Below are 24,774 nucleotides of genomic sequence, written 5' to 3'. Positions count from 1 at the left end.
TTTTCTTAGCCTGTTGTAATACATGAGAGTATATATCAAATGAAGACAAAGAATTCCAGTTAATAAATACATTTCAAAATGGATTTAGGCACTATTTACATCAAATTGTGGTAACAGAAGACATCCTTGTATTTTTAAAATGTTACATAAACGTGGACTTGGGGATAAATCTTAAAAGTTTTAAATCTTTGATGTTACAAGAAAAATGTTAGGAAGAAATCTAATTCATTAAATCCCAACAAAACAGTACATAAAGTAGTAAGTTGTCTGAAAGTTGATGGGCCAAGCAATGGCATACCTGGTTGAGAGCACTAATACTACAATGTGCAACCCTAGTCCCCACTTGCAGGGAAAGCTTTGTGAATGGTAAAACAGTGCTGCATGTTTATCTCCCTCCCTCTGTTTCTCCCTACCTCTGTAAAAGAAAGAAAAAATCTTGCGGGCTACACAGTGTTGAACACACTTGAGCACACAGGCTACCATGTGAAAGGATCCAGGTTCTAGCTTCTGCTCCCCACCTGCAAGATGAAAGCTTCACGCATAGTGAAGCAGGCCTGGAGATGTCTCAAAAGAGTGAGGAAAAAGGCTACTAGGAGTGAATTTGTTGTGCAGGCACTGAGCCTCGTCAGTAACCCTGGTAACCGCCAAAAGTTGGCAGGCATTCTGATTTCAAATAACTATGTCTCTGATGCTGAAACAGAAATAGCCCTGCAGTATTTCTATTTGATCACTATGTATGTATGTGTATGAACACATGTCTATGCTTGTAAATAACTGAACACTTTTAAAAAGCGTATTAATTAAAAAGAATCACATAATCAAATTAAGGATAAAAAATTCTAAGAATTTTTATTTCAATGAACTAGATTACTTGCTGGACTTACATTATGAGAGCACTAAGTAGTATGACTCCTTTTTCTTGTTAAATGTAGGAAACTTTTCCACGGACACGTTTTTACAAACATTTAAGGGCACATTAAAGAGGTGGCAAAGCACCACCAAATTACGGTTCCCTTACAATAAGGAAACCTCAGTTGCAGACCTACATTTCAAAAACTAATAATCATGCATGCACTATCTTACCCACATAAAAATTTTAATGACTTAAACACCCTATTATACAGGTGAAAGTTAGGCACAAAAAAGGTTTTGTTTTTGTTTGTTTAAGATTATACATGGAAAACAGGACCTAAATATAGTGGCAACTCTAGAGGGGCTCGACACATTTGCTTTGAGGTATACTGGACTTAAGATCTACATGAAACATTATCTTTAACTCACAGGACCTATTGCGGTATAAAATCATAGCCCAATGTCTTCCAAAGTGTAAGTAATCACTTGCCCTCTCTCAACAGGTATAAAAGGTCAGCCACTGCTTGTATAAAGAATAGAACCACATGCAGTTCTGTTGGTATCATATGCAATTGGCAGGATTCAATTATAAAAATATTCCATAACTTAATTATATTGTCTTTCTACAAAATACTCTAAGATTCTATGGCAGTGCAGTACCTGGTAATTCCCCGTTAACACAAACTTTACCTGTTCATTACTGATCTGAAATTAAATGTCCATGATTTCACAATTGGTAGCTTCAAAGCACTGTACTACTGAACTGAAAAGATCACCCAAATTCCTAGACAACACCAAAACATTTATCTAGGATTTATTAAAGAACACACAGCACTTTGGTACCATTTTTAGAAAAATCTCAAAGCTTATAAAATTAAACATAAGCATGTGGTACTTGACACTGTACCAACTTAGTAACAGTAAATAGATATGGTGCAACGACTTCTCCAGTGACTTTCTCTCTTGAAATATGCAGTCACTACCAATCCAATTCCACAGGATATGTTCCAGTGAGACAAGCTGTACAATGACCATTATTAAAATAAGATGTCACACCATTAGTATTACTTCCATGCTTCATCTTTTCTCGCACAGATGAAACCAGTCCTTCTACTGACAGATACACAACACTGTTTGCTCCTGTAGGGGGAGAAAAAGAAAAAGTAATGAGACGTAGCAAAAAGTAAGAAATCTTATCATGAGTAACCATTTCTCATTAAAAAAAATAAATAAAAGTGGGAACACTAGCAGAGATTTTATTAATTTCTGAGATGTTAATTAAAATTTAGACAATAATACAATTTTGTGTCTGGGAGGTGGCACAATGGATAAAGCACTAGACTCTCAAGTCAGAAGGTTCTGAGTTCAGTCTCTAACAGCACATGTACCAGAGTGATGTCTGGTTCTTTTTCTCTCCTCCTATCTTTCTCACAAGTAAATAAATTAAAAAATCTTTTTAAAAATGGTTCTAACAGGGCCGGGGTAGATAGCATAATGGTTATGCAAATGCAAATAGACTCTCATGCCTGAGGCTCCAAAGTCCAGGTTCAATCCCCCGCACCACCATAAACCAGAGGTGAGCAGCGCTCTGGTGAGGAAAAAAAAAAAAGATAATAATAAAATTTGATTCAGGAAGATCAAAAGGAAAGTTGTTAGCTTTTCTAAGTTGATTTTTCCCCCCTCCAGGGTTATTGCTGGGCTCGGTGCCTGCACCATGAATCCACTGCTCCTGGAGGCCATTTTTTCCCCCTTTTGCTGCCCTTGTTGTTGTAGCCTCGTTGTGGTTATTATTATTGCCATTGTTGATGTTGTTTGTTGTTGGATAGGACAGAGGGAAATCAAGAGAGAAGGGAAGACAGGAAGCGAGAAAGTAGACACCTGCAGACCTGCTTCACCGCCTGTGAAGCAACTCCCCTGAAAGTGGGGAGCCGGGGGCTCGAACCGGGATCTTTCCTCTGGTCCTTGCGCTTTGCGCCACATGCGCTTAACCCACTGCGCCACTGCCTGACCCCCAGATTTTTTTTTTTTAATCTACTCGATAAAAGAAAACACTGGCTAACCAAGGAATTTTTTTGATATCGTAGTGGTGGGACTGGGTGGTGGCACAGTATTGACATGTGTGTGTGATTAGGTACACCACCACCCAACCCCAACAATTTTTTTTCAATGAATGTATAAAGAATGAAAATTTTTGAATCTGTTCTGAATAATCTCTAAGTCAAATTAAGTGATCTGAGAGGTGGCGCAGTGGATGAAAGCATTAACTTCTCAACCATAAGGTCCTGAGTTCAATTCCCAACAAACACATGTACCAGAGTAATGTCTGGCTCTTTATCCTATCTCACTAATAAATAAATTTAAAAAACGGAAAAAAATCTAAATTAAATTCACAGAAATTTTATACGTACCTAGATATTCTGGCAGGTATTTAAATTCTGGTTTATTGGCAATAAGTTCTTCTTTTGTAGGTATGTTTATCCCCATGAAACATGGATGCCTAATTGGGGGTGAAGCTACTCGAACATGTACCTGGGAAAATAATTTCATACATTAGTATGACTATGCAAAAATCATCACTGGGGCCAGGCATTGGTATACAAATTACCATGTACAAGGACCTGAGTTCAAGCCCCTACTTGCCACTAGCAGCGAGGGGGATCTTTACAAGTGGTAAAACAGTGCCACAGATGTCTCTCCTGTCTCTGAAAACAGTCCACTGGGTAGTAAAGCTCCAATGATGATAAAAACAAAAACCTTGCCACTTAACACTTATTTTCCTTTCTACATGCATACATACATCTTATGATAAGATATCTTCAGTTATAATATGGCTATGGTATTCCACTATACTATCATCAATTTATTAGTCAACTATTGGTAATCATTTACAATCTGATTCACCCCGTCCCCATTTCCAGAGGGTGTTTTGGCCTGTCATTTTTACTACTGCATTAGATCTTTGTTATATACCTGTTTTCCTATATAACTTTCATAGGATTCCAAAGAGAAAAATATCACAAATATTTAGACTTAGAATAACTTTGAGATTTAACGCTTGAAATATTTATCTCTGGGAGTTTGTAGGCCTTTTAATTTTATTAAGTTTTTAAGCTTTTATATTGAGTCATTTATGTAAAGACAAGTTTTGTGGGGCTGAGTCTGGTAGAGTATGTACCTTACTGAGCTTAAGGCCCAGGGTTTGAGCCCTGACATGTGAGCAACATGGGTGGCAAAGTGGCTCTTAAATATGGCTCATTATCTTGTGCAAGAACCCAGGTCATGGACCCCAGCCACCATAAAGGAACAGGGTTCACACATAGTTGAACAGTTGCTGTGAATACTTGTTTTTACCCTCTGAAGACCCTGCCCCCCCCCCCCCAAATCTTCAGAGGTCACTCAACAGTGGTGCTGCAAATGTGTGAGGCACCAAGTCAGGGACAAAGTGACTATTACATGTTTTCCAATGTTACAGTTATTTTTATACCAACTTCTACACCAACTTCATTTATTTGAAAACTGTCAGTCTAATATATTCAATTATCTATTACTTATTGTACTGAGACTATTTCATACCAATGCCATGTTGTTATTGATGTTTTAATAACTTACCTCTTTTGCACCAGATTCCTTAAGTAATTTTATTATGGGTGAAATGGTATTTCCTCTCACAATTGAATCATCTATAAGAACAATTCTTTTGCCTTTAAAGTTTTCTGACAATACTCCAAATTTTTTTGCGACACCAAGTTGTCTCAACCTCATGTTTGGCTGTATGAAGGTTCTTCCCACATATCTGTTTTTACATAGCACCTCCACATATGGAAGCCCACACTGATAAAAAAGAAACAGAAGAACAATAAGAAAACATACAGAACTCTTAGTCATGATTCCATTATAGTCTCTAAGTTAACTGCACAATATGTATGCAAATGTTTATAATATAGTTAGTAGTCTGAACACCATCAGCTTAAAATTTTCCTTCACTATTTAAATTGTAATGAATGCCTTTAGCTTCGATGTTCAATTCTCTTGCACCAGTAAATGTCAGAGTTGAAGAATCTCTGGTTAAAAATAATATTGTGAAATAAGGCAAAAGCAAGAACCATTAAATGTAATTGGTAGAAAATCCAATTTGCTTTGCTACGGCTTGTAATACTTTTCAAACATACTATTGCTCTACATTGAAAGAGAACACTAAGGTTATAAAGACCTGAGAAAGGATAAAACACAAGGGTTGGAGGTAGCTCAGGGGTTGAGCCACCTTGTGTATATGAGGTTCCTTGGGGTCTGCCCCCCCCTGCACTATCTGGGAACAACATAGCCCAATGGACACCACCAATGACCCTACTTGACTCTTGTATCTCATTTTAAAAAGCCTGGTTCAGGGAAGCAAGTCAGCAGTAAAATCACTGCCTGGAAATATACATACATATTTTTAAAAGTTATTAGTAATAATCTATCCATTCATCAAGGTAATACTTCTCTAAAGTGTGTGTCTATAGTCAGGAGACAGTGTGATAGTTATGCCACAACATTGATGCTGATATATCTGGTTCAATCCCTGGCACAGTGGTAAGCCAGAGCTGAGCAATACTCTGGTAAAAAGGTGATTATTGCTACTACTGCTACTACTACTATTTTTACTTTTGTTTTGAGGTCCCACTGCTACTAGTGAACATTTACTTTTACTTTGAAAATTTAAGATAGAAACAAAAAGGGAAGACACAGACTGCAGCACCACTTGTAGAGATTCCGTTGATGCCATGCCAAGTAGGTACTCCCATGGGAAGCCAGGGACTTCAACTTGGGTCCTCACATATAGCAGTATATGCTCTATCTGGCACCTGCTTTGGTGCTCTGATGTTTTTGAAAAAGTCCCTGAGCAGTAAAGTCCTGGTGACAACAGGAAATCAAAAGGAAACATGTTTTCCATCATAATAAATCACTGAGTCTTCAGCTGTAAAAAATGGTGACTTCACCATTTTCAGCCGATCTTGGATGGACCTTGAAAGAATCATGTTGAGTGAAATAAGTCAGAAACAGAAGGATGAATATGGGATGATCTCACTCTGAGGCAGAAGTTGAAAAACAAGATCAGAAAAGAAAACACAAGTAGAACCTGAGATGGAGTTGGTGTATTACACCAAAGTAAAAGACTGGGGTAGGTGGGGGGGAGAGTACAGGTCCTGGAAAAGGATGACAGAGGACCTAGTGGGGGTTGTATTGTATGTGGAAAATTGAGAGATGTTATGCATGTACAAACTACTGTATTTACTGTTGACTATAAAACATTAATCCCCAATAAAGAAATAAATAAAAAAAAAAAGAGTAAATACCTTTGCCGCATAACCAAGAGCAGCAGGTGTAGCAGATTCTGGGACAGTGCTGACCACATCTGCATCCACAGCTGCCTCAACTGCCAGTCGCTGACCACAACGGTACCTTACTGTATAAACCATTTGGTCTGGAATATTTGGGAAAAGATTAGTGTCATGCAACAGAATAAAATGTACATTATACCACAATTCTAAGAAATTAACTTGTTAGAACTCTATAGATAAACACATAAGCTGGGCAATTAACTATTAAAGAAGCTTTACTTACTTTCAAATATACTGTCTGGTCTTGCAAAATAAACATACTCAAAGATACAAAAAGCATTTGTGCTTCCATCAGGTCTGGGTATAGTATCAAGAGTTTTAACAGTATGTTGAGATATTTTTACAATTTCTCCAGGAAGGATTTCACGGTGATACCTTGGTAAGCAATGAAAATATAAACAAACCAATCATTCAGGGTGATAATAACATCTACTATACAGTACAAAATCTCTTACACAGGAAAAAATGATTTAATCTAAGTCTAGAGATGGGTTAAATTAAAAAAAAAATAATAATAATACAGTAATAATCATTAGATGTTACCTCTAAATTCTAACTTCAAATAAAATAAAATAAAACCCTAAATACTGACCTTTTGAAAGAAAGGCTAAAGTGAAGCACTTATTATTTTATTATTTATTGCATAGAAACAGACAGAAATAAAGAGGGAAGGGGAGCTAGAGAGGGAAAGAGAAACCTGCAGCACTGTTCCACTGCTCCTGAATCTTCCCCTGCTGCAGGTGGAGCTGATTGTCCAACCCTTAAGAAAACACTAGTTGAGGCGGGTCGGGCGGTAGCACAGTGGGCTAAGTGCAACTGGAGGACCAGCATAAGGATCCTGGCTCAAACCCCCAGCTCCCTACCTGTGTGTGTGTGGGGGGTCTCTTCACAAGAGGTGAAGCAGGTCTGCAGGTGTCTATCTTTCCCCCTCCTCTCTCGATTTCTCTGTGCCCTACCTAACAACAATGACAGCAATAACAACAACAATGATAAAACAACAAGGGGGGTAAAAAGCCTTCGGGAGCAGTGGATTCATAGTGCAGGTACCAAGCCCCACCGATAACCCTGGAGGCAAACAACAACAACAAACCACTAGTTGAATGTACCTATTGAGATGCACAAGGGACCCCGCAGATTCAAGCCACTGGTCCCAGGGGAGGCAGGGTGGTGGTGGTATGTGCGTATGTGTTTTGGGGGAAGGTTTCAGGAGCAATGAAGCAGTGCCACAGGTGTGTCTCCTCTCTTCTATATATATGTATGTATATATATATATGTAGTAATTTTTAAAATGAGATTATTACTAAAGCATGAGTGCAATTCTGAACACAATTAAACATTTTATAATGAACTTTTTCCCCCTCCAGGGTTATTGCTGGGGCTCAGTGTCAGCACTATGATTCCACTGCTCCTGGGGCCATTTTCATTCCATTTTATTAGATAGGACAGGGAGAAATTGAGAGAAGAGACACCTGTAGAGCTGCTTCACCACTTCTGAAGTGACCCCCATGCAGGTGGGGAGCTAAGGGCTTAAACCAGGAGCCTTGGGATTCCTGTGCTTCAAACCATGCACACTTAACCCAGTGTGCCAATACCTGGCCCTCATTTTATAAATATCTTAAGACAGCAGTAACTTTCATGTAAAAATTGAGAATCATTTTTAAGATAAAGACGCAATGAGAAGAGTGAAAGAGTCCACACAGTACCAAAGCTTCTTCCAATGCCATAGGGGCAGGGCTCAAACCTGGGCTAAGGACAACACAACACACTATTTCATTGGCCCAAAAGAAAACCTTATCAATGTGAAAAAAGCCACTACACTGAGTATGGTTAACTTACCTTGCACCAATAGATAAAAAACTACACGATTCAGAAGACACCACCCATCCCTCAGTTTCTGAAGATTTCTTCTCTGTAAATCACAAAACAATTCAATTAATGAATTCAAGAAATTTTCTGAATCTATTTCAAGAGAGTAGTTAAACACCAGGTAAGCTAATTGGAAATTCATTTCTGACTCAAGTAAAAATAAATGATCCCAAGACCTCTTCAGATGTTATTTCACTGTAAGACATCTGGTAAAAGAAAGTCATTAGAATTCACTGAAGTTCGCTGAGCCTAGACCTTGATGTTTAAGGGGAATCAAAGACAACTGTCACCTTGTAAACAGTTTGTGAATCTTCCATCCCCTCTAGCTGTCAACTGCATGTGCCAGGCCTATAGAAACCCACTGAACCACCTTGATGGGAGTAACCCATGGGGTTTTCCAAAGAAAAGTGCCGTTTCAAATAGCAAAAGGCCTACGTAGGCATATGTTCAAAAACACTCAGAGCAAGTTCTATGAATGGAAATGTACTGCTCAATGTAATGTTAACTTTAAAAGGTTGTAACAAATACAGATTGATTAAAAGGAAGAAAATAAAGTCATTAGAATCATTGGACACATTCAATAGCTGGACACTTGATGTAAGCAGGCAATTTAGACACAAAAAGTAGGACCGGTCAATTAAATATACTAAAAGCAGGGAGTCGGGCGGTAGCGCAGCAGGTTAAGCACAGGTGGTGCAAAGCGCAAGGACTGGCTTAAGGATCCGGGTCCAAGCCTTGGCTCCACACCCGCAGGGGAGTCACTTTACAGGCAATGTAGCAGGTCTGTAGGTGTCTTTCTCTCCCCCTCTGTCTTCCCTATCTCTCTCCATTTCTCCCTGTCCTATCCAATAACAACAACAATAAAACAATAAGGGCAACAAAAGGGAATAAATATTAAACAAAAAAGCTTTAATAAATAAATAAATAAACTCAAAGCATTTTGTCCTCAGAAGTACAAAAGAAAATGTACTTTAAATTCAAAGAACAGGGGTACCAGGAGATAGCTCACCAGGTATAAGAGTGACTTTCTATGGGTGGTAGAGATTCATGTACTAAAGATGTCTCTTCCTGGGGCCCCGGAGGTAGCGCAAGGGGTTAAGTGCACATGGTGTGAAGTGCAAAGCCTAGAGTAAAGCATCCCAGTTCGAACCCTCAGCTCTCCACCTGTGTGTGTGTGTGTGTGTGGGGGGGGGGGGTTACTTCACAAGCAGAGAAGCAGGTGTGCAGGTGTCTTTATCTTTCTCTCCCCCTCTCTCGATTTCTCTCTGTCCTACCAATAACAAGGGCAACAGAGGCACACACACAAAAAAAAAACCAAAAAAAAAAAAAACAACACCTCTCTCTCTCTGTTGTTCAACATCCTTTCTAAAATAAGAATGGAAAAAATCACTTGGCAGCATTGTATATGGATGAGATCCTGGCACTCATTAATGAAAATAAAAACTGTGTGGTCTGAGAGGTGGCATAGTGCATAAAGATTGGATTCTCAACCATGAAGTCCCAAGTTCAATCCCCGGCAGCACATGTACCAGATGATGTCTGTTTTTTTCTCTCTCTCCTATCTTTCTCATGAATAGATAAATAAATTCTTAAAAAATTTAAAAACTGTTGATACTACAGTGTCGGGGTCTCTGGTCACCAAAAGCATGCAAAAAAAAAAAAATTTACTCTTAGAAAAGAAAAACTAAGAACACAATTTTTTAAACCTAGACCCATCTCGTAAGTTTTCTGTATCTAAAAATTTCAGGATGTCAACAGGACTATGAGTTTGAATAGCATTTTGAAAATCTATCCATTCTAAAGTTCATTACCTTTATCGTTTATATCTGGTACAGAAGTAAGACGACCAATGCACAGAGGGCGGTTCCCGTACGGATCTCGAACTGCATATATAACATCTCTGTGCATTATCAGCAGGGAGTATGCTATGGGGGCTTCCTTCATTAAATTTTTAATCCTGAAATTAACAAAATAATTACATGAATAAACTTGAGTTATAAAAACACAAGGCAAAGCTTTCATTACTAGAGCTGCAAGCTTAGCCTAGTCTTAAGTTACCTTGCTACCCAGTCTGGGGTGTCATCCTGTTCACCTGGAGGGGTATATGCCAGTAACTGGGTAATCATTTCGCTATCAGAGCTTGTTGCCAGACCAATGCCACGGCGTAGCAGCTATTTAGAAGGGGAAAATGTTTCATTATTAGAGAGGAAGTTTCACCTCACCCCTTACCAAAAGCCCACATAATAGATGAAATGCAGGCACGGCATAGATACTCAGTTATGGGAATCTTTCAGGCTATAACTGGTACATGTATAAAAAGAGAGGCTGGAAGCAAGGGGGGAAAAGTGCCTTTAAAAGGTCTAATAGAAAAAAAAAAGTCAAATAGTAAATCTGAATATAGACCTACAATGACATAACGTTGTGAGAATGAGGTCTTGAGATTATGATTCTAACATTTTATTCCCTTCACATGCCTGACAAACAGGACACATCACCATAGGAGTGGAAGACCTTCAATTCAGGTTTGTTGGTAGTGGTCAAACTGACTACCCACTTTTACCAACTATCAGAGTAAGACAAAGAACTACTTATCAAACATTAGACATAGTTGTTATATAAAAAAAAACCCAAAAAACTGGCTGAGAACAATGCATGATTGTTCTGACCTCCTACACAAGTGTCCAGAGACTGCCTCTCCATGGGCATGCACAGGCTTAGTTTACACTGACACTGCAGAATGTTCAAAAGACAGCTCAGTGTATAGAAGTCTAGCACCTGCTTATTGTGCTATGCTTTGGGTATTTGTTTTCTGTTTTTTAAGAGATTTTATCAAGGGGCCGGACGGTAGCGCAGCAGGCGTGAAGCACAAGGACCAGCAATAAGGAGCCTAGTTCAAGCCCCTGGTTCCCCACCTGCGGTGAAGCAGGTCTGCAGGTGTCTTTCTCTCCCCCTGTCTTCCCCTCCTCTCTTGATTTCTCTCTGTCCTATCCAACAATAACATCAATAATAACAATAAAAATAACAAAACAATTAACAAGAGCAACAAAATAGAAGAAATGGCCTTTAGACCTCTAGCAGTGGATTTGTAGTGTATGCACCAAGTTCCAGCAATAACCCCGGAGGCAAAAATAAATAAAGGGGATTTTATCAAAGTAGTAATTTTGCAAAGGTAATACCCCCACACGAAATGCTAAACTTAGAATGTCAGGGGATCATGGTGTGTATCTGGGACACAACCTCTCTAGGAAACACTTCCTGAGTTTTAATAATTTCTAAATTTACCAAGTCTAAGATTACTAGGGCTCAATCAACTGCAACGGAAGTAACCTAGCATTAATGAAAGTCAAAAATAGATAATGCAGCCTTAGTACCTCTACCCCATACTCTGGGGGACTCTCTTAGAATCTATAATTATAATTATAATTAAAGGGTAAAATCCTAATGATTCAGATGAAGTTTTTCATTGTGATTAGGTAACCGGTGGCAATATTTAGGAAATAATTAGTTATCAAGGTCTTCAATAATTTGGCTCAATCAGAAAACCTCATTTAAAACTTACCTTTTTCCTTAATCGAGTAGCATTCACCAATTCTCCATTATGTGCCACTGCTATTTTTCCATGAAGCGTTTCAACAACAAAGGGTTGGCAATTTTGTAATTCAGAGTTTCCTGTTGTGGCATATCTCGTGTGTCCAATTCCAAGATTGCACTCATATAATTTCTTCAAATTGTCTTCAGTAAATACGTGATTTACAAGACCCATTCCCTGACAAAAATCAAAGTAAAAATTCATCTTAGAAAAAAGAAAAAACAAAACAAAACACACTCATAGCCCTACAAGGTAGAATTTCTTTTCATCTGCATTTAAGAAATCAAGTATTTAAATAAATAAAACTCAGGCAGGGGCAAGCCATATAATGATTATGGCAAAGGCTCTTTAGCCTCAGGCTCCAAAGTCCCAGGTTCAATCCCCTCATACCATCATAAGCCAAAGCTGAATAGTGCTCTGGTAAAAATAAATAAATAAATAAATAATAAATAAAGCTTATGCTGGGAGCAGGATTCAGAGCTTGAACAATAACCCTAGTGGCACAACTAAACAAACAAATCTATTGGGTCATTCTATCCAGTGAACATTGGGAAACATGCATTTTAATGACAAATACTAGAAAAATCAAGTGAGAAAGGTTTATCCCAGAATATTCTAAATGTAAATTACTCATGTTTACACCTCCAGCCCATGTATCATCTGACTTTTGTTATTTTTATAATCATCATTGTGTGTGTGTGTGTGTGTGTATGTGTGTGTATAAAAAAATACCTTGTGTGTTCTGAATGTTGGGTCTGAACTTCCATCACTGGTCACAATACCGGCACTCTCTTGACCCCTATGAATAAAAAAAAAAAAGTGTTGATTGTTAAATTTAATCTACTTAAAGTTTCTTGATGAACTTTACAATATGTTTTCTCAAAAGCATCTATATATTTAGGCTGAGAGTACATTGAGTCTGTTAGGACTAGGTCATATGGTCTAGTTTCTACCTAGTGACAGGCACTGCCTAAAGTATTTTATATGAATGACCTAATTTGGTTTTCATAATTTTATGAAGTAGGTAATATGATTATCATTCCCATTTTACAGATAACATCACTAAAAAAATGGAGGTTAGATAAATTGCCTTGAGTCACCTGGTTGGCACAGTAAGGGTTAGAATAGATAGTCTGCCTCTAGGGTTTTTACTTCAAATCTCTGTACTGTATGACCTCTGAGATTGTAATAGTTAAAATGCTCAGCACCACAGTTATCTATAAAAATGATTACTTTTGTTTTTCTCTATTTCACTTCTGTCATCAAGAAAAAAAATGTTACTTCCCAAACACCAAACTGATCACTCTTCATATCTCATTGTCTGCATTTCAGAGGCGTTAATATAGAACAAAGTCAAAAGGTCAAAATATAAATTTAAATGATAAAACTCTGAATTTAAAAAGAAAACAATTTTACTAAATTATCAATGTACTTAATAATTTTCTGGAAATAGATCAAGTATAATATACTTGTAAGACTGGGAAGTCCAGGCCATTACAGACCCAATTAAACACACATAGTACTATGCACAAAAACCCAGGTTTGAGCCCCTGCTCCCCACCTGCAGGGGGTCCACTTCAGAAGTGATGAAGCAGGTCTGCAGGTGTCTATCTTTCTCTTACTCTCTATCTCCCCTACCCTCTCTCTGTCCTATCAACTAAAATAGGGCTGGGGTGGGGGAAAATGGCTGCCAGGAGCAATGGATTTGCAGTGCTAACACTGAGCCCCAATGTTACGTAACCCTAGTGAGTGAAAAAAAAAAAAAATATATATATATAAAAAATACCTGTAGTGACTTGGTGTCTAAAGGTTAACAATACTACAAGGTTTAGTTATTCATATCAGAAGGAAAAAAAATGTTAGTTATATATCTCAGGGCAGAATGAGCCTGTCACCCATTTCTAAAACAATAGTTTAAAGTAAGTCCCAGGTTCAATTCCCTCCACCACCATAAATAAGAGCACAGCAGTGCTCTAGTACAAAAGAAAAAAGGGGGGAGGGAGAGGTGGTAGCATACCTGGTTGAGTGCACACACCACACTGTACAAGTACCTAGGTTCAAGCCCCCAGTCCCCACATAAGAGAAAGCTTTACAAGTGGTGAAGCAGTGCTGTCTTTCTCCTCCTATATCTCCCCCCTTCCCTCTCAATTTCTTTTATATATAATTTATTTATTTATCTTATTTTCCCTTTTGTTGCCCTTGTTGCTTCATTATTGTTATTGATGTTGTCATTGTTGGATAGGACAGAGAGAAATGGAGAGAGGAGGGAAAGAGACACCTGCAGACCTGCTTCACTGCTTGTGAAGCGACTCCCCTGCAGGTGGGGAGCTGGGGGCTCAAACCGGGATCCTTAACGCCCGTCCTAGTACTTTGTACCACTAGTACTTTGTACCACGTGCGCTTAACCCACTACGCTACCACCTAACTCCCCCCTCTCAATTTCTAGCTGTTTCTATCCAATAAAGATAATTCACTTTAAAATAAAATAGTGGTCTGGGAGGTGGCGAAGTGGATAATTGGATTCTCAAGCATGAAGTCCTGAGTTCAGTCCCCAGCAGCACATGTACCAGAGTGATGTCTGGTTCGTTCTCTATTTTTCTCATAAATAAATAAATAAATCTGTAAAAATAAAAATATTTTGTAGAACAGAAGATATTATATAAGAAAAAACACACAACTTTACTTTTCTTTCCCTTGACTCTGGGGTAACTTTTCTTGAAATTAGTTGAAATTAATGGTGTTAGAAATTATTTAAGTCCAGACTTCTTTAATCACAAAAGGCTGATTATTTGGCAGTTTCTCAAGTTACTTCCCTGAGGCAACTTGAGCCAGCTAAACTAGAACCTTTCAGCTCTGTGGGAGCTTATTGACAACCAGCCATCTGGTCTCCAGGGAAACAAAACCTAGGCTAGGGAATCATTTCCAGGTCACTTTTATAGCAGAGTAGAGCAGGAAAGTACTGAACTGAGGAAGAGGTTAAATTTTTGCTAAATGTCTTGTCCAGAAAAAAATATATAGGAGGGGCCTGGTTGAGTGCACATTACGATGTAAAAGGACCACCTGCAGGGGGAAAGCTTTGTGAGTAGTGAAGCAGTGTTGCAGGTGTCTTTCTCCCTCTCATCACTCCCTTCTCTCTTGATTTTTGGCTGTCTCTATCCAATAAGTAAATAAAAGTAAAAAATTATATATATTTATATGAAAACATCTTCACAAAGCACTGAGAAATAAAGGAGTGTTTACTTACATTGAGAAGAAAATGTAAGAGGAGCCCAGTGGGTAAAGCACACATAACACAAAGCCCAAGGACCAGCATAAGGATCCCGGTTCGAGTCCCTGGCTCCCCACCTGCAGGCTTGTGTCTTTACAGGTGGCGAAGCAGGTTTGCAGAAGTCTATCTTTCTCTCCTCCCCTCTCAATTTCTCTCTGTCCTATCCAGCAGCAACAACAGCTATAACCACAAGGGCAACAAAATTGGAAAAAAGGCCTCCAGGAGTAGTGAATTCATAGTGCAGGCACGGAACCCCAGCAATAACCCTGAAGGCAAAAAAAAGAAAAAAAGAAAAAAAGAAAAAAAAGGCTGCAAGCACCAGAATAAAGGGATTGGAAACTGCCAGGCAAAGTGCACAAATCTCAACTGTGAATCTAGGGCAGTTAAATATGTCCACAACTTTGGAGACTGCTCTAAAACTATGCTGTGCTTCCATGATTTGGATGTGATGAACAGCAACATCATTAATGCAAATGAAGGGTGCCTGGCAAGACTATTTGTTTATATAGAAGAGAAGGAAATGTCTGATCTGGAGCTATAGGAAAATAACAAGTGATGTAGGGAGTCGGGCAGTAGCGCAGCGGATTAAGCACACATGGTGCAAAGCGCAAGGACTGGCGTAAGGATCCCGGTTCAAGCCCCCGGCTCCCCACCTGCAGGGGAGTCGCTTCACAGGCGGTGAAGCAGGTCTGCAGGTGTCTATCTTTCTCACCCCCTCTCTGTCTTCCCCATCTCTCTCCATTTCTCTCTGTCCTATCCAACAACGGCTACAACAATAAAACAAGAAGGGCAACAAAAGGGAATAAATAAAATAAAATAAAAACAAGTGATGTGTACATATGTGTATTATGTATGTATATATTTCCCGTCATAAGATTAAAACCTAAAAATATTTTCAGAATGTAAACCACTTTCCAAAAAATAAGGAGCAGCTGACACTATCACTTAGTATAATATGCTTCCCCCCCCCCCTTATTTTATACATTTAAAAGGAGAGGGAGTGAGACCTGTAGCACTGCTTCACACTCATGAAGTTTTCCCTCTGCCTTTGAGGATCAGTGACTTGACACTGGGTACTTGTGTCTCAGACCCAGTTCTTTCCACCTGGTATTGTGTGCACTCAACTGGGTATGCCACTGCATGGCCTCCTATTTTAAAACAAATAAAACAACACTGTAAGTGACTTTAAAAACCAAACCCTATAGTATGTTCAGTCATTGTTGGGGAGTTATAGCTGAAGACTAATTGCTCAGTAATTTGAGAATACATAAAGCCTGAGACACATAAAAAGTCCTAGCACAGGTAAAAACAAGTTAATAAGATGATCTAACTCATGCTATTTATAAGACACAAAAACATTATAAACATTATGAAGTACTGTTAGATAATAACTAGTATTTACAAAATACAGAGATAGAAATCATTGCATTTGAGAAAACTGTTGCATGCTCTTAAGTTTAAGAATCACTACCATATGGTATATACACATTTACGAGGGGGTAGCCGTTGGGAAGAATGCTTTGTATCTGATAGTTTGTCTTTTTACACAAACCAAATTTGGGGGGGTGGTAAAGGATAGGAGAGGGACTCCCCCACCTCTAAGCAGAAGGCTTATAGTCAAATTCTCAGCCCCCAAAACCTTGCCAAGTGTAAAGATCAATGCTGCTTAACCAATCAGTTAATCAAATTTCTACTCATAGATCCTGAGTGACAAATTTAAAAATCAATGGAAGAAGTGGCAGGTGAAAGTGGAGAGAAAAAGAAACAATGCAGCCTGACTAGGGTTATGAAGACAAGATAAAGAAAGCCCTGCATCCCTAAGAATTCTGAGTGCATTATAGCAATGACCCTCATAATAAAAAGCCAAAACCAGGGGGGACCAGGAGGTGGCATAGAGGCTAGAGTGCTTGACTTTAAGCAGCAGCAGCCCTCCCCTACCCCCCCCCTCCAGTTCAACCCTTGCCATCACATGTGCCAAACAATTTGTTTTGGTTACTTCATTGTCCCCTGCCCTCTCATCATAATAAAAACTTTAACAGTTCATAAGTAAACCTTTAAACACACACACAACCTGGTGCCAGGACATAGCACACCTGGTAGAGGACATGTCTTGCAATGTATGAGATCTGGCACATGGGAGAACGATCAATGGCAATAGAAACTACATCAGTAGTGGGACAGTTCTGCGGGGTCTAAGAGGAAAAAATCAGATGTATATTTAATAAGGCAGGAAGAGTTCCCTGAGAAATATTAACAGCTATAGCATTCGAAAGATCCAACCTGTCGGGTGGGGGTAGATAGCATAATGGTTATGAAATGGTTAAGAGACTTTCATGTCTGAGGCTCTGAAGTCCCAGGTTCAATTCCCATCCCCCCAATATTAGCCAGAGCTGAGTAGTGCTCTGGTAAAAAAAAATAAATAAATAACCTGTCAGTTCTCTGGAGAATTCGAGTAGAGTATCTCGATAGTTATTATATGTAAAGGCAAAAGATTAAATCAAACACAAACTGTTGGTTTTTATATCTAGTCATTTTAGAAACTGAATTTTTTAGCCTAGGAGGTGGTGCAGTGAGAAAGCATTGGACTGTTTGTCAAGCACGAGGCTGAGTTCAATCCTAGCATCATATGCTAGTGATGCTCTAGTTTGGTCCTTCCTCTTGCTAATAAATCTTAATTAAGATAAACCATCACTCTCCCCATAAAGAAAAAAAAAGATTTGAACCCCCCCATTTTGGATAACTAATTGGACACACACCCCCCCCCACTTTACAACTTTTGGAGAATTTGGTGTAGTATAAGCAGTGGAAAGGCTTCCGTATCTGCATCAGAATATCAGGCATAGCCAGGGATGAAAACCAGTTTGGTTAACACAGTTACAGTAAGACTAACAGAAGACAGAAATAAATAAACTCCAAATGACCTCCACATATATGGAGAAAATAGCTACTATTAATACAATTATCACTTAAAAATACTAGCACAAGGGGGCTGGGTGGTGTGCACCAGGTTAAGCGCACACACCACAAAGTGCAAGGACCTAGCAGATCCCGGTTTGAGCCAGCAGCTCCACACCTATGGGGGGGGGGGAATGGTGTCGTTTCACAGGTGATGAAGCAGGTTTGCAGGTATCTTTCTCTCCCCCTCTGTCTTCCCCATCTCTCTCGATTTCTCAGTCTTATCCAACAACAATAACAACAACGGAAAAAAGATGCCCCTAGGAGCAGTGGATTCGTAGTGCAAGGATGGTGCCCCAGCAATAACTGGAGGCCAACAAACAAACAAAAAAAGCAGCACATTATGAGAGAATTACTGGGAAGAATTTCACACTTTTATTTCTAGCAGTCACTTAAAGGAAGGAAATGGAATATCTCATTATCTTGGTATTCTTATAAATAACCACTTTGAGTATATAAAGCAGTCTCAAAGACATGAGCACAGACATGCTCAACTAGTGCTTAGTATTATATATAACAGTACACAAAAATATAAGACACTATCACCTAGGTGCCACTCATCTTCAACCTGAAAACCACAAGAGTACATTGAGTTCTATCTACAAAATAAAAATAATCGTGATGGCCAGTAGGGGGCATTAAAATATCGTAGCTGCATCACAATAGCCAAGTGGTAGAAGCAACCTAAATGTTTAACAGGTGACTAGCAAGGGATGTGGTGCAATGGATAAAGCAATGGACCTTCAACTATGTGGTCCTGAGTTCAATTCCTGGCATCACATATGCCCGAGTGATGGTTTGGTTCTTTCCCACTAATAAATGTTTTTTTAAAAAAAAAAAAAAAATGTAAGGGGCCAGGTGGTGACGCACATATTAAAAAAAAAAAAAAGTTATGGGATATATGATCAACAGAATGCTACTCTGCATTAAACTGCCAAATGGAAACATGGTAATCTCCAAGTGTATCTTTCTAAATAATTATTTACTTCTCTTTGCAAAAAAAAAAAAAAAAACCTCAAAATTAAAAAATCTAACAGTGTATGTTGAAATGAGCCCAAAACTATGTAAAATGTTTATCTAAGTCAAATCTCCATTTCTTTTTAAAACCCTACCTCAAATATCCAATTCATCATTCATTCATTGTCCAATTGCTTTATCTTTAGTGTAAGTTGAATGTTTGAACTCTAATATATATAAATGATGACTATGTTCAATTGTTTCTTCTAATTTGAAGGTCACACCAAAACCCCAAGATTTTTTTGAGTATGAAAAGCATAGAAAGATAGTTAGAACCTGAGAAATACCAACCTTTTCCACATTGAGAAAAACTTGTTGCTTTTTCCTGATAAGTTTATGCCTGTCCTTGACAAATCAGACTAAATATGTTGTTTATGAACTGTGAGTAGAAAGAGCAAGAAGTGCTGAGAAATTATCTCTCATAGTTCAAGACCAAAAAGTAACAGAGTAAATGGAAACTTTCGCAGTTAGAAATTTCCACAACTATGCAGTATTTTAATTCTTTAAATTATACCTTACTATGACAGCTTTAAGACTCTGCTGGGGGTGGGGGAGAAGAGTACATAACATAGACTCTCATGACTGTGGCTCCAAAGTCCCAGGTTCAAACTCCCCCACCACCATCAAAACAAAAACACCCAAGCTGTGCAGTGCTGGGGGGGGGGGGGGGAGAGGGATGGGGAGAACCATAACCTAAAATTAAATTTTGGCTTAAAGGCAATTAATAATAGACTTAATATTTTAAAAATTCTACAGATAAAAGAAGATTAACTCCTGAGTACATCACTTTCTCACAGGTACTTTCCTAGTGACGTTTGCAGAACCAGTGCCTATGTCTTTTAAGAAAGCTACTCCTGGGCTGGGGGTGACAGCATAATGGTTATACAAACAACTTTCTTAACTGAGGGTCTGAGATTCAAGGTTCAATCCCCAGCATCACCACAAACCAGGGCTGGCAAAACAAAAAACCTACCCTGAGGTCAATGGAAACTGGTTCCCTCAGAGTATTATATTAGAATCAAAATGTCTAGGCGGGGAGGCAGATAGCGTAATAGTTATCCAAACAGATTCATATCTGAGGCTAAGATCCTAGTTTCATTCCCCAGCACCACCATAATAAGCCAGAGAGCTGAGCTGATACAAAAAAAAAAAAAAAAAAGGAGAAAGAAAAATATTGTTTCTGCAGAGATTCCCTATATGACCCAATTTCACAAGGTAAATCGCCCAAGCTTAAGTTATTAAAATTTTCCATCATTGTTAAGTGATAATTAAGAGGAGAAGGCATTTTTTTAAATCACATAACCAAGGGAAAGCTAAGCTAGTTGATTTACTGGAGGAGGGAGGTTATCTTCAAACATACCCTACAAAAGATGTTTCTGAACCTTTTTTAAATTTTTTTTTTTAACCAGAGCACTGCTCAGCTCTGGCTTATGGAGTGTGGGGGATTGAACCTGGGACTTGAGAGCCTCAGGCATGAAAGTCTCTTTGCATAACCATTATGCTATATCCCCACTGCACAATTTTTTTATTTAATTTTTTTGCCTCCAGGGTTACTGCTGGGGCTCTGTGCCTGTACTACAAATCCAAAAATGGAGGCCATTTCCCCCATTTTTGTTGCCCTTGTTGTTGTTGTTATTATTATCATCGTTGTCATATTGCTGCTGTTGTTGGATAGGAAACACAGAAATTGAGAGAGGTTAGACAGATAGGGAGAGAGAAAGACAGACACCTGCAGACCTACTTCACCGCCCGTGAAGGCACGCCCCTGCAGGTGGGAAGCCAGGCGCTCGAACTGGAATCTTTATGCCCATCCTTTGTGCCATGTAGGCTTAACCCGCTGCGCTACCGCCTGCCCTCATTATCCTTATTTATTTTTGGATAGACAGCTAGAAATCTAGAGGGAAGGGGAAGATAGGAACAGAGAGACACCTGCAGCCCTGCTTCACTACTAGCAAAGCTTTCCCTCTCCAAGTGGGAACTGGGGGCAGGAACCTGGGTCCTTGTGCACTGTAATATGTGCACTCAACCAAGTGCGCCACCACCTAGCCCCGATGTTTCTGAACCTTAAAGTCTTTTTTCAAAAATCCTACAAGGATCAATTTTCTTTTAGTAGATCATTTAGCAAAGACTTACCTGGTCAAATGAGTACTCTAACAGAATCCACTTACTTCTGCTCTCAGATATTTACTGCCCTTAAACTATCCAATCTTATACTTCACAGAAAAACAAATGTTAAAAAAGATGTATGTAATTAAGATTCCAGTTATTAGGTGAGGGAAGATAGCCTGCAGCTCTAGAGTCCCAGGTTCAGGGCTGGTGAGACAGCAATAATGGTTAAGCAAAAGACTTTTATGCTAAAACAAGATCAGAAGAGAAAACACAAGTAGAACCTGAATTGGAATTGTTATTGCACCAAAGTAAAAGACTTGAGGGTGGGGGTGGGGGTATCCAAGAAGGATGACAGAGGACCTAAAGGGATTGTATTGTTATATGGAAAACTGAGAAATGTTATGCATGTACAAACTATTGTATTTACTGTCGAATGTAAAACATTAATTCCCAAACAAATAAATAAACAATTTTCATGTGGGCGGAGGGTAGATAGCATAATGGTTATGCAAACAGACTCTCACGCCTGAGGCTCCAAAGTCCCAGGTTCAATCCCCTGTACCACCATAAGCCAGAGCTGAACAGTACTCTGGTAAAAAAAAAAAAAATTCATGCTTGAAGCTCTAAGCTCCCAGGTTCAATTTCCTGCACTAAGATAAACCAGAGCTGAGCAGTGCTCTGCTTTAAAAAAAAAAAAAAAAAAGTTGTATTTTTTTTAAAAGAAAAACCAACCAGCAGTCAGCTCCCTTTCATCCAAATACATATTTTTAAGGCCAAAAGTCTGGAGATAAATTTTGAGCTATTTTTAACTACTATATCAACATAGTCCGTTTCTTTCCCACAATCTATCAGGCAACTCTAAAGATTCACAATTCTCCCCATGAAAGAATTTCATTTACTTATTTACTTAATTTTATTTCATTTGATGCCTAAGGCATGGAAGACTTTTTGTATTAGTGTTAGCTCCCTAGTCTTATGACAGAATTTCTTAAGTAACGAATATTATTGTAGAGTACCTTATGTAAACTTTACCTTTTAAAGAGTGGGGGTAGATATCATAATGGTTATGCAAAGACTCTCATGCCTGAGGCTCTGAAGTCCCAGGTTCAATCCCTAACCCCCACCCCACATCACCATAAACCAGAGCTGATGGTGCTCCAATTAAAAATAATAAAAAATATATCTTTACAATTTTCCTTGGATTACACATTGGACACACTCAATAAATTATAAAACAATAACTGTTGGGAGTCTGGCCAGTAGCGCAGTGGGTTAAGCGCAGGTGGTGCAAAGTCCAAGGACCGGCGTAAGGATCCCGGTTCGGGCCCGGCTCCCCACCTGCAGGGGAGTCGCTTCACAGGCGGTGAAGCAGGTCTGAAGGTGTGTCTATCTTTCTCTCCTCCTCTCTGTTTTCCCTTCCTCTCTCTATTTCTCTCTGTCCTATCCAACAATGATGACATCAAGAACAACAATAATAACTACAATGATAAAACAACAAGGGAGACAAAAGGGAATAAATAAATATTATAAAAAATAAAAGTAAAACAGTAACTATTATGTTCAACCCACAATTAGTCAAAACTCAGGTCATTCAAGTTCAAAATACACTACTTAGGGGCCAGGTGGTAGTGCACCTGGTTGAGTGCACAAGGACCTGGATTCAAGCCCCTGGTCCCCACCTGCAGGAGGGAACATTTATAAGTGAAGCAGTGTTGCAAGTGTCTCTTTTTCTTTCCATCTCTATCTCCCTCTACCTTTCAATTTCTGGCCGTCTCTGTCCAATAAATTCAGATAATAAAAAAAATAAATAAAGGGGGGTGGCCGGTCGCAGCGTGTTAGGAGCACTTAGTATGAAGTGCAAGGATCCACGCAATGATCCGGGTTCAGCCCCCAGCTCCCCACCTGCTGGGGGCTGCTTGCTTTGCAAGCAGTGAAGCAGGTCTGCAGGTGCAATATCTATCTATCTATCTATCTATCTATCTATCTAATATGCTATTTGATCTATTCCAGAGTCTGTCTCAGCTCTTGAACAAGGAGTACCCAAGATATGAAAAACAACTTTGTGAAAACAAGGACAACAAAAAGGGAATAAATAGATACTAAAAAAAGAAAAACAACTTTGTGGAATCTTGAAAAGAATAACGAAACTACTTCGTATGTATGTATGTATGTAAGTATGGTAACGGAGAGCTAAACATTAGGGATGTATTTAATTAAGCATAATGTACCCTTACTGCTGAGAAGTGTGCAAAATTACTTAACTGTTCTGGAAGTTGTTGCTCTGGCATTGCCTGATAGAAGCCAGCAATACTACAGTGACAACAAACCCAGGTTCATATATATAATTTTTAACCTAGTGGAATTCCAGTTAGGTCAGGTCGCATCAAGAATTGCAATTTTTTCTTCTTCTTCTTTAAACTCAAATCGTCTACATCAAGGTGTACCTTGCCACACAGTTATCATATCCATCTCCCGCTTTTAAAGGGAGTAAAAATTTTTGGCGTACTCTACCATCCTTTTCATTCATTATCTACAACGTTTACCAATGAATCTTTTTGGAGACGTACTATTACTCCCCGTGATCAGCTCATTTTCAGTGACTTTATTGTAAGTCTACAACTGGTAGTTGTGTGTCAACTTCTCGATTTTGAACGCTAGGACCTCCAAACTCCAAGAAACTGCACCTTCAAACCCCACGATCCGCTCAACAGTCTCGCAAACAAAAGCTCGTGGTGTCTGCAGATTCCGCTCCAGTCGCAGGTCCCGGTTCTGCAGCCCTCGCACAGGAGCCTGTGACAAGAACGCTCCAGATCCTGGGACATTACAGCTGGGAAGCAATCCGGGAGCAGCCCCCCCCCCCCCCCCGCCTCAGTCACGAACCCCCGACAGCGGTGCACAGACCGGAGGGGTGTGGGTGAGCATCTAACTGAGCGCTCGGGGTTGGAGGAAGCCCGGTCCGCCCCAAAGCTCCCGTGCACGCCTTGGCAACCTGGCCGATGCCACAGGCCATCACAGTGGTCCAGGTAAAGAGCGCATGGTGGCCCATCGCGGCGGATGAAGCCGCCCCGCGCCGCCACCCCCCACCCCCCGCCCCGCACCCTGTTGCTCACCGGTGTTGCAGCCCCACGAGTCCCAAAGTGATCACATGTGGCACATCTAGCTGTGTGGGCCACTCTCCCGAGGCTATACATCCGAACACGCCACATTCCTCCCGGATCCCGGACTCCTCCAGCTCCATTTCGCAGCCGAAAGCACGTGCAGAGACCTGCAGCCGCGGCGGGGAGCCAAGAGCCAACCAGCTGAAGGCACACACTGGACAAGCCCCGCTCGCTCCCGCGCTGCCGCTTCCTCCGCAGCCGCTGACCTTCGCTTCTGCGGCGGCGCAATAAATTCGGTCCCGCCCCCTCTGCCCCGCCTCCTTCCGGTTGGCCAATGACGAGGCCTGTACAGCTACGCGCGCGCGCACGGGGAGAACCTCGGGAAGCTGTGAGGGTGGAGCAAGCTGAGTGAGGGCTCGCTTCTCTGTTCGGAAACGTCTCCGTTATTTTGCTGCACCCACGGCTTGAAAGCTGGGATAAGCAGGGTTAAAAGTCACTTCTCTCCCAAAATGTGTAAACGTCGTACGCCCCTCTTCACAGGCTTGCCCCAGGCCGTTCGTAACGGTGTACAATCTAGCCTAGGGTGCCCTGGGCTGCGGCGAAGAAGCCCGCCTCAGCGAGCTGGACGGGGAGGAGCCG

The 24,774-nt window shown here is 40.0% G+C and overlaps 1 protein-coding gene across 2 annotated transcripts; it reads right to left on the bottom strand.

Annotated features, from left to right (window-relative positions):
- Nucleotides 1–823: 823 nt before the first annotated feature.
- On the bottom strand, nt 824–24,675 carry PPAT (phosphoribosyl pyrophosphate amidotransferase). Of its 2 annotated transcripts, XM_060188045.1 has the most exons (12): nt 24,402–24,675; nt 24,148–24,302; nt 12,421–12,487; nt 11,659–11,865; nt 10,158–10,270; nt 9,911–10,056; nt 8,070–8,142; nt 6,457–6,608; nt 6,189–6,316; nt 4,462–4,683; nt 3,261–3,381; nt 824–1,992 (listed from the first exon to the last, which is right to left on the bottom strand). In XM_060188045.1, the coding sequence occupies exons 2-12, from the start codon at nt 24,273–24,275 to the stop codon at nt 1,832–1,834; spliced, it is 1,518 nt and encodes a 505-aa protein (XP_060044028.1). In that variant the 5' UTR covers nt 24,276–24,302; nt 24,402–24,675; the 3' UTR covers nt 824–1,831. The 2 variants fall into 2 exon arrangements, with proteins under 2 accessions (XP_060044028.1, XP_016043979.1); XM_016188493.2 differs by lacking the exon at nt 24,402–24,675 and having other exon boundaries at nt 24,148–24,395.
- Between the last annotated feature and the right edge of the window lie 99 nt (nt 24,676–24,774).

The sequence above is a fragment of the Erinaceus europaeus genome, chromosome 3 (genome assembly GCF_950295315.1).
Source record: "Erinaceus europaeus chromosome 3, mEriEur2.1, whole genome shotgun sequence".
NCBI lineage: Eukaryota > Metazoa > Chordata > Mammalia > Eulipotyphla > Erinaceidae > Erinaceus > Erinaceus europaeus.
The sequence above is the reverse complement of the archived record's forward strand: the minus strand, read 5'-3'. Positions and strand labels throughout refer to the sequence as shown.

Excerpts from the sequence above, each read along its gene's own strand:
- PPAT (XM_060188045.1), bottom strand. The coding sequence starts at position 24,275 with ATGGAGCTGGAGGAGTCCGGGATCCGGGAGGAATGTGGCGTGTTCGGA. Across the intron at positions 12,488-24,147 it reads CTCGTGGGGCTGCAACACCG|GGGTCAAGAGAGTGCCGGTA; the intron begins GTGAGCAACAGG and ends TTTTATTCATAG. Across the intron at positions 11,866-12,420 it reads CAACATTCAGAACACACAAG|GGAATGGGTCTTGTAAATCA; the intron begins GTATTTTTTTAT and ends GATTTTTGTCAG.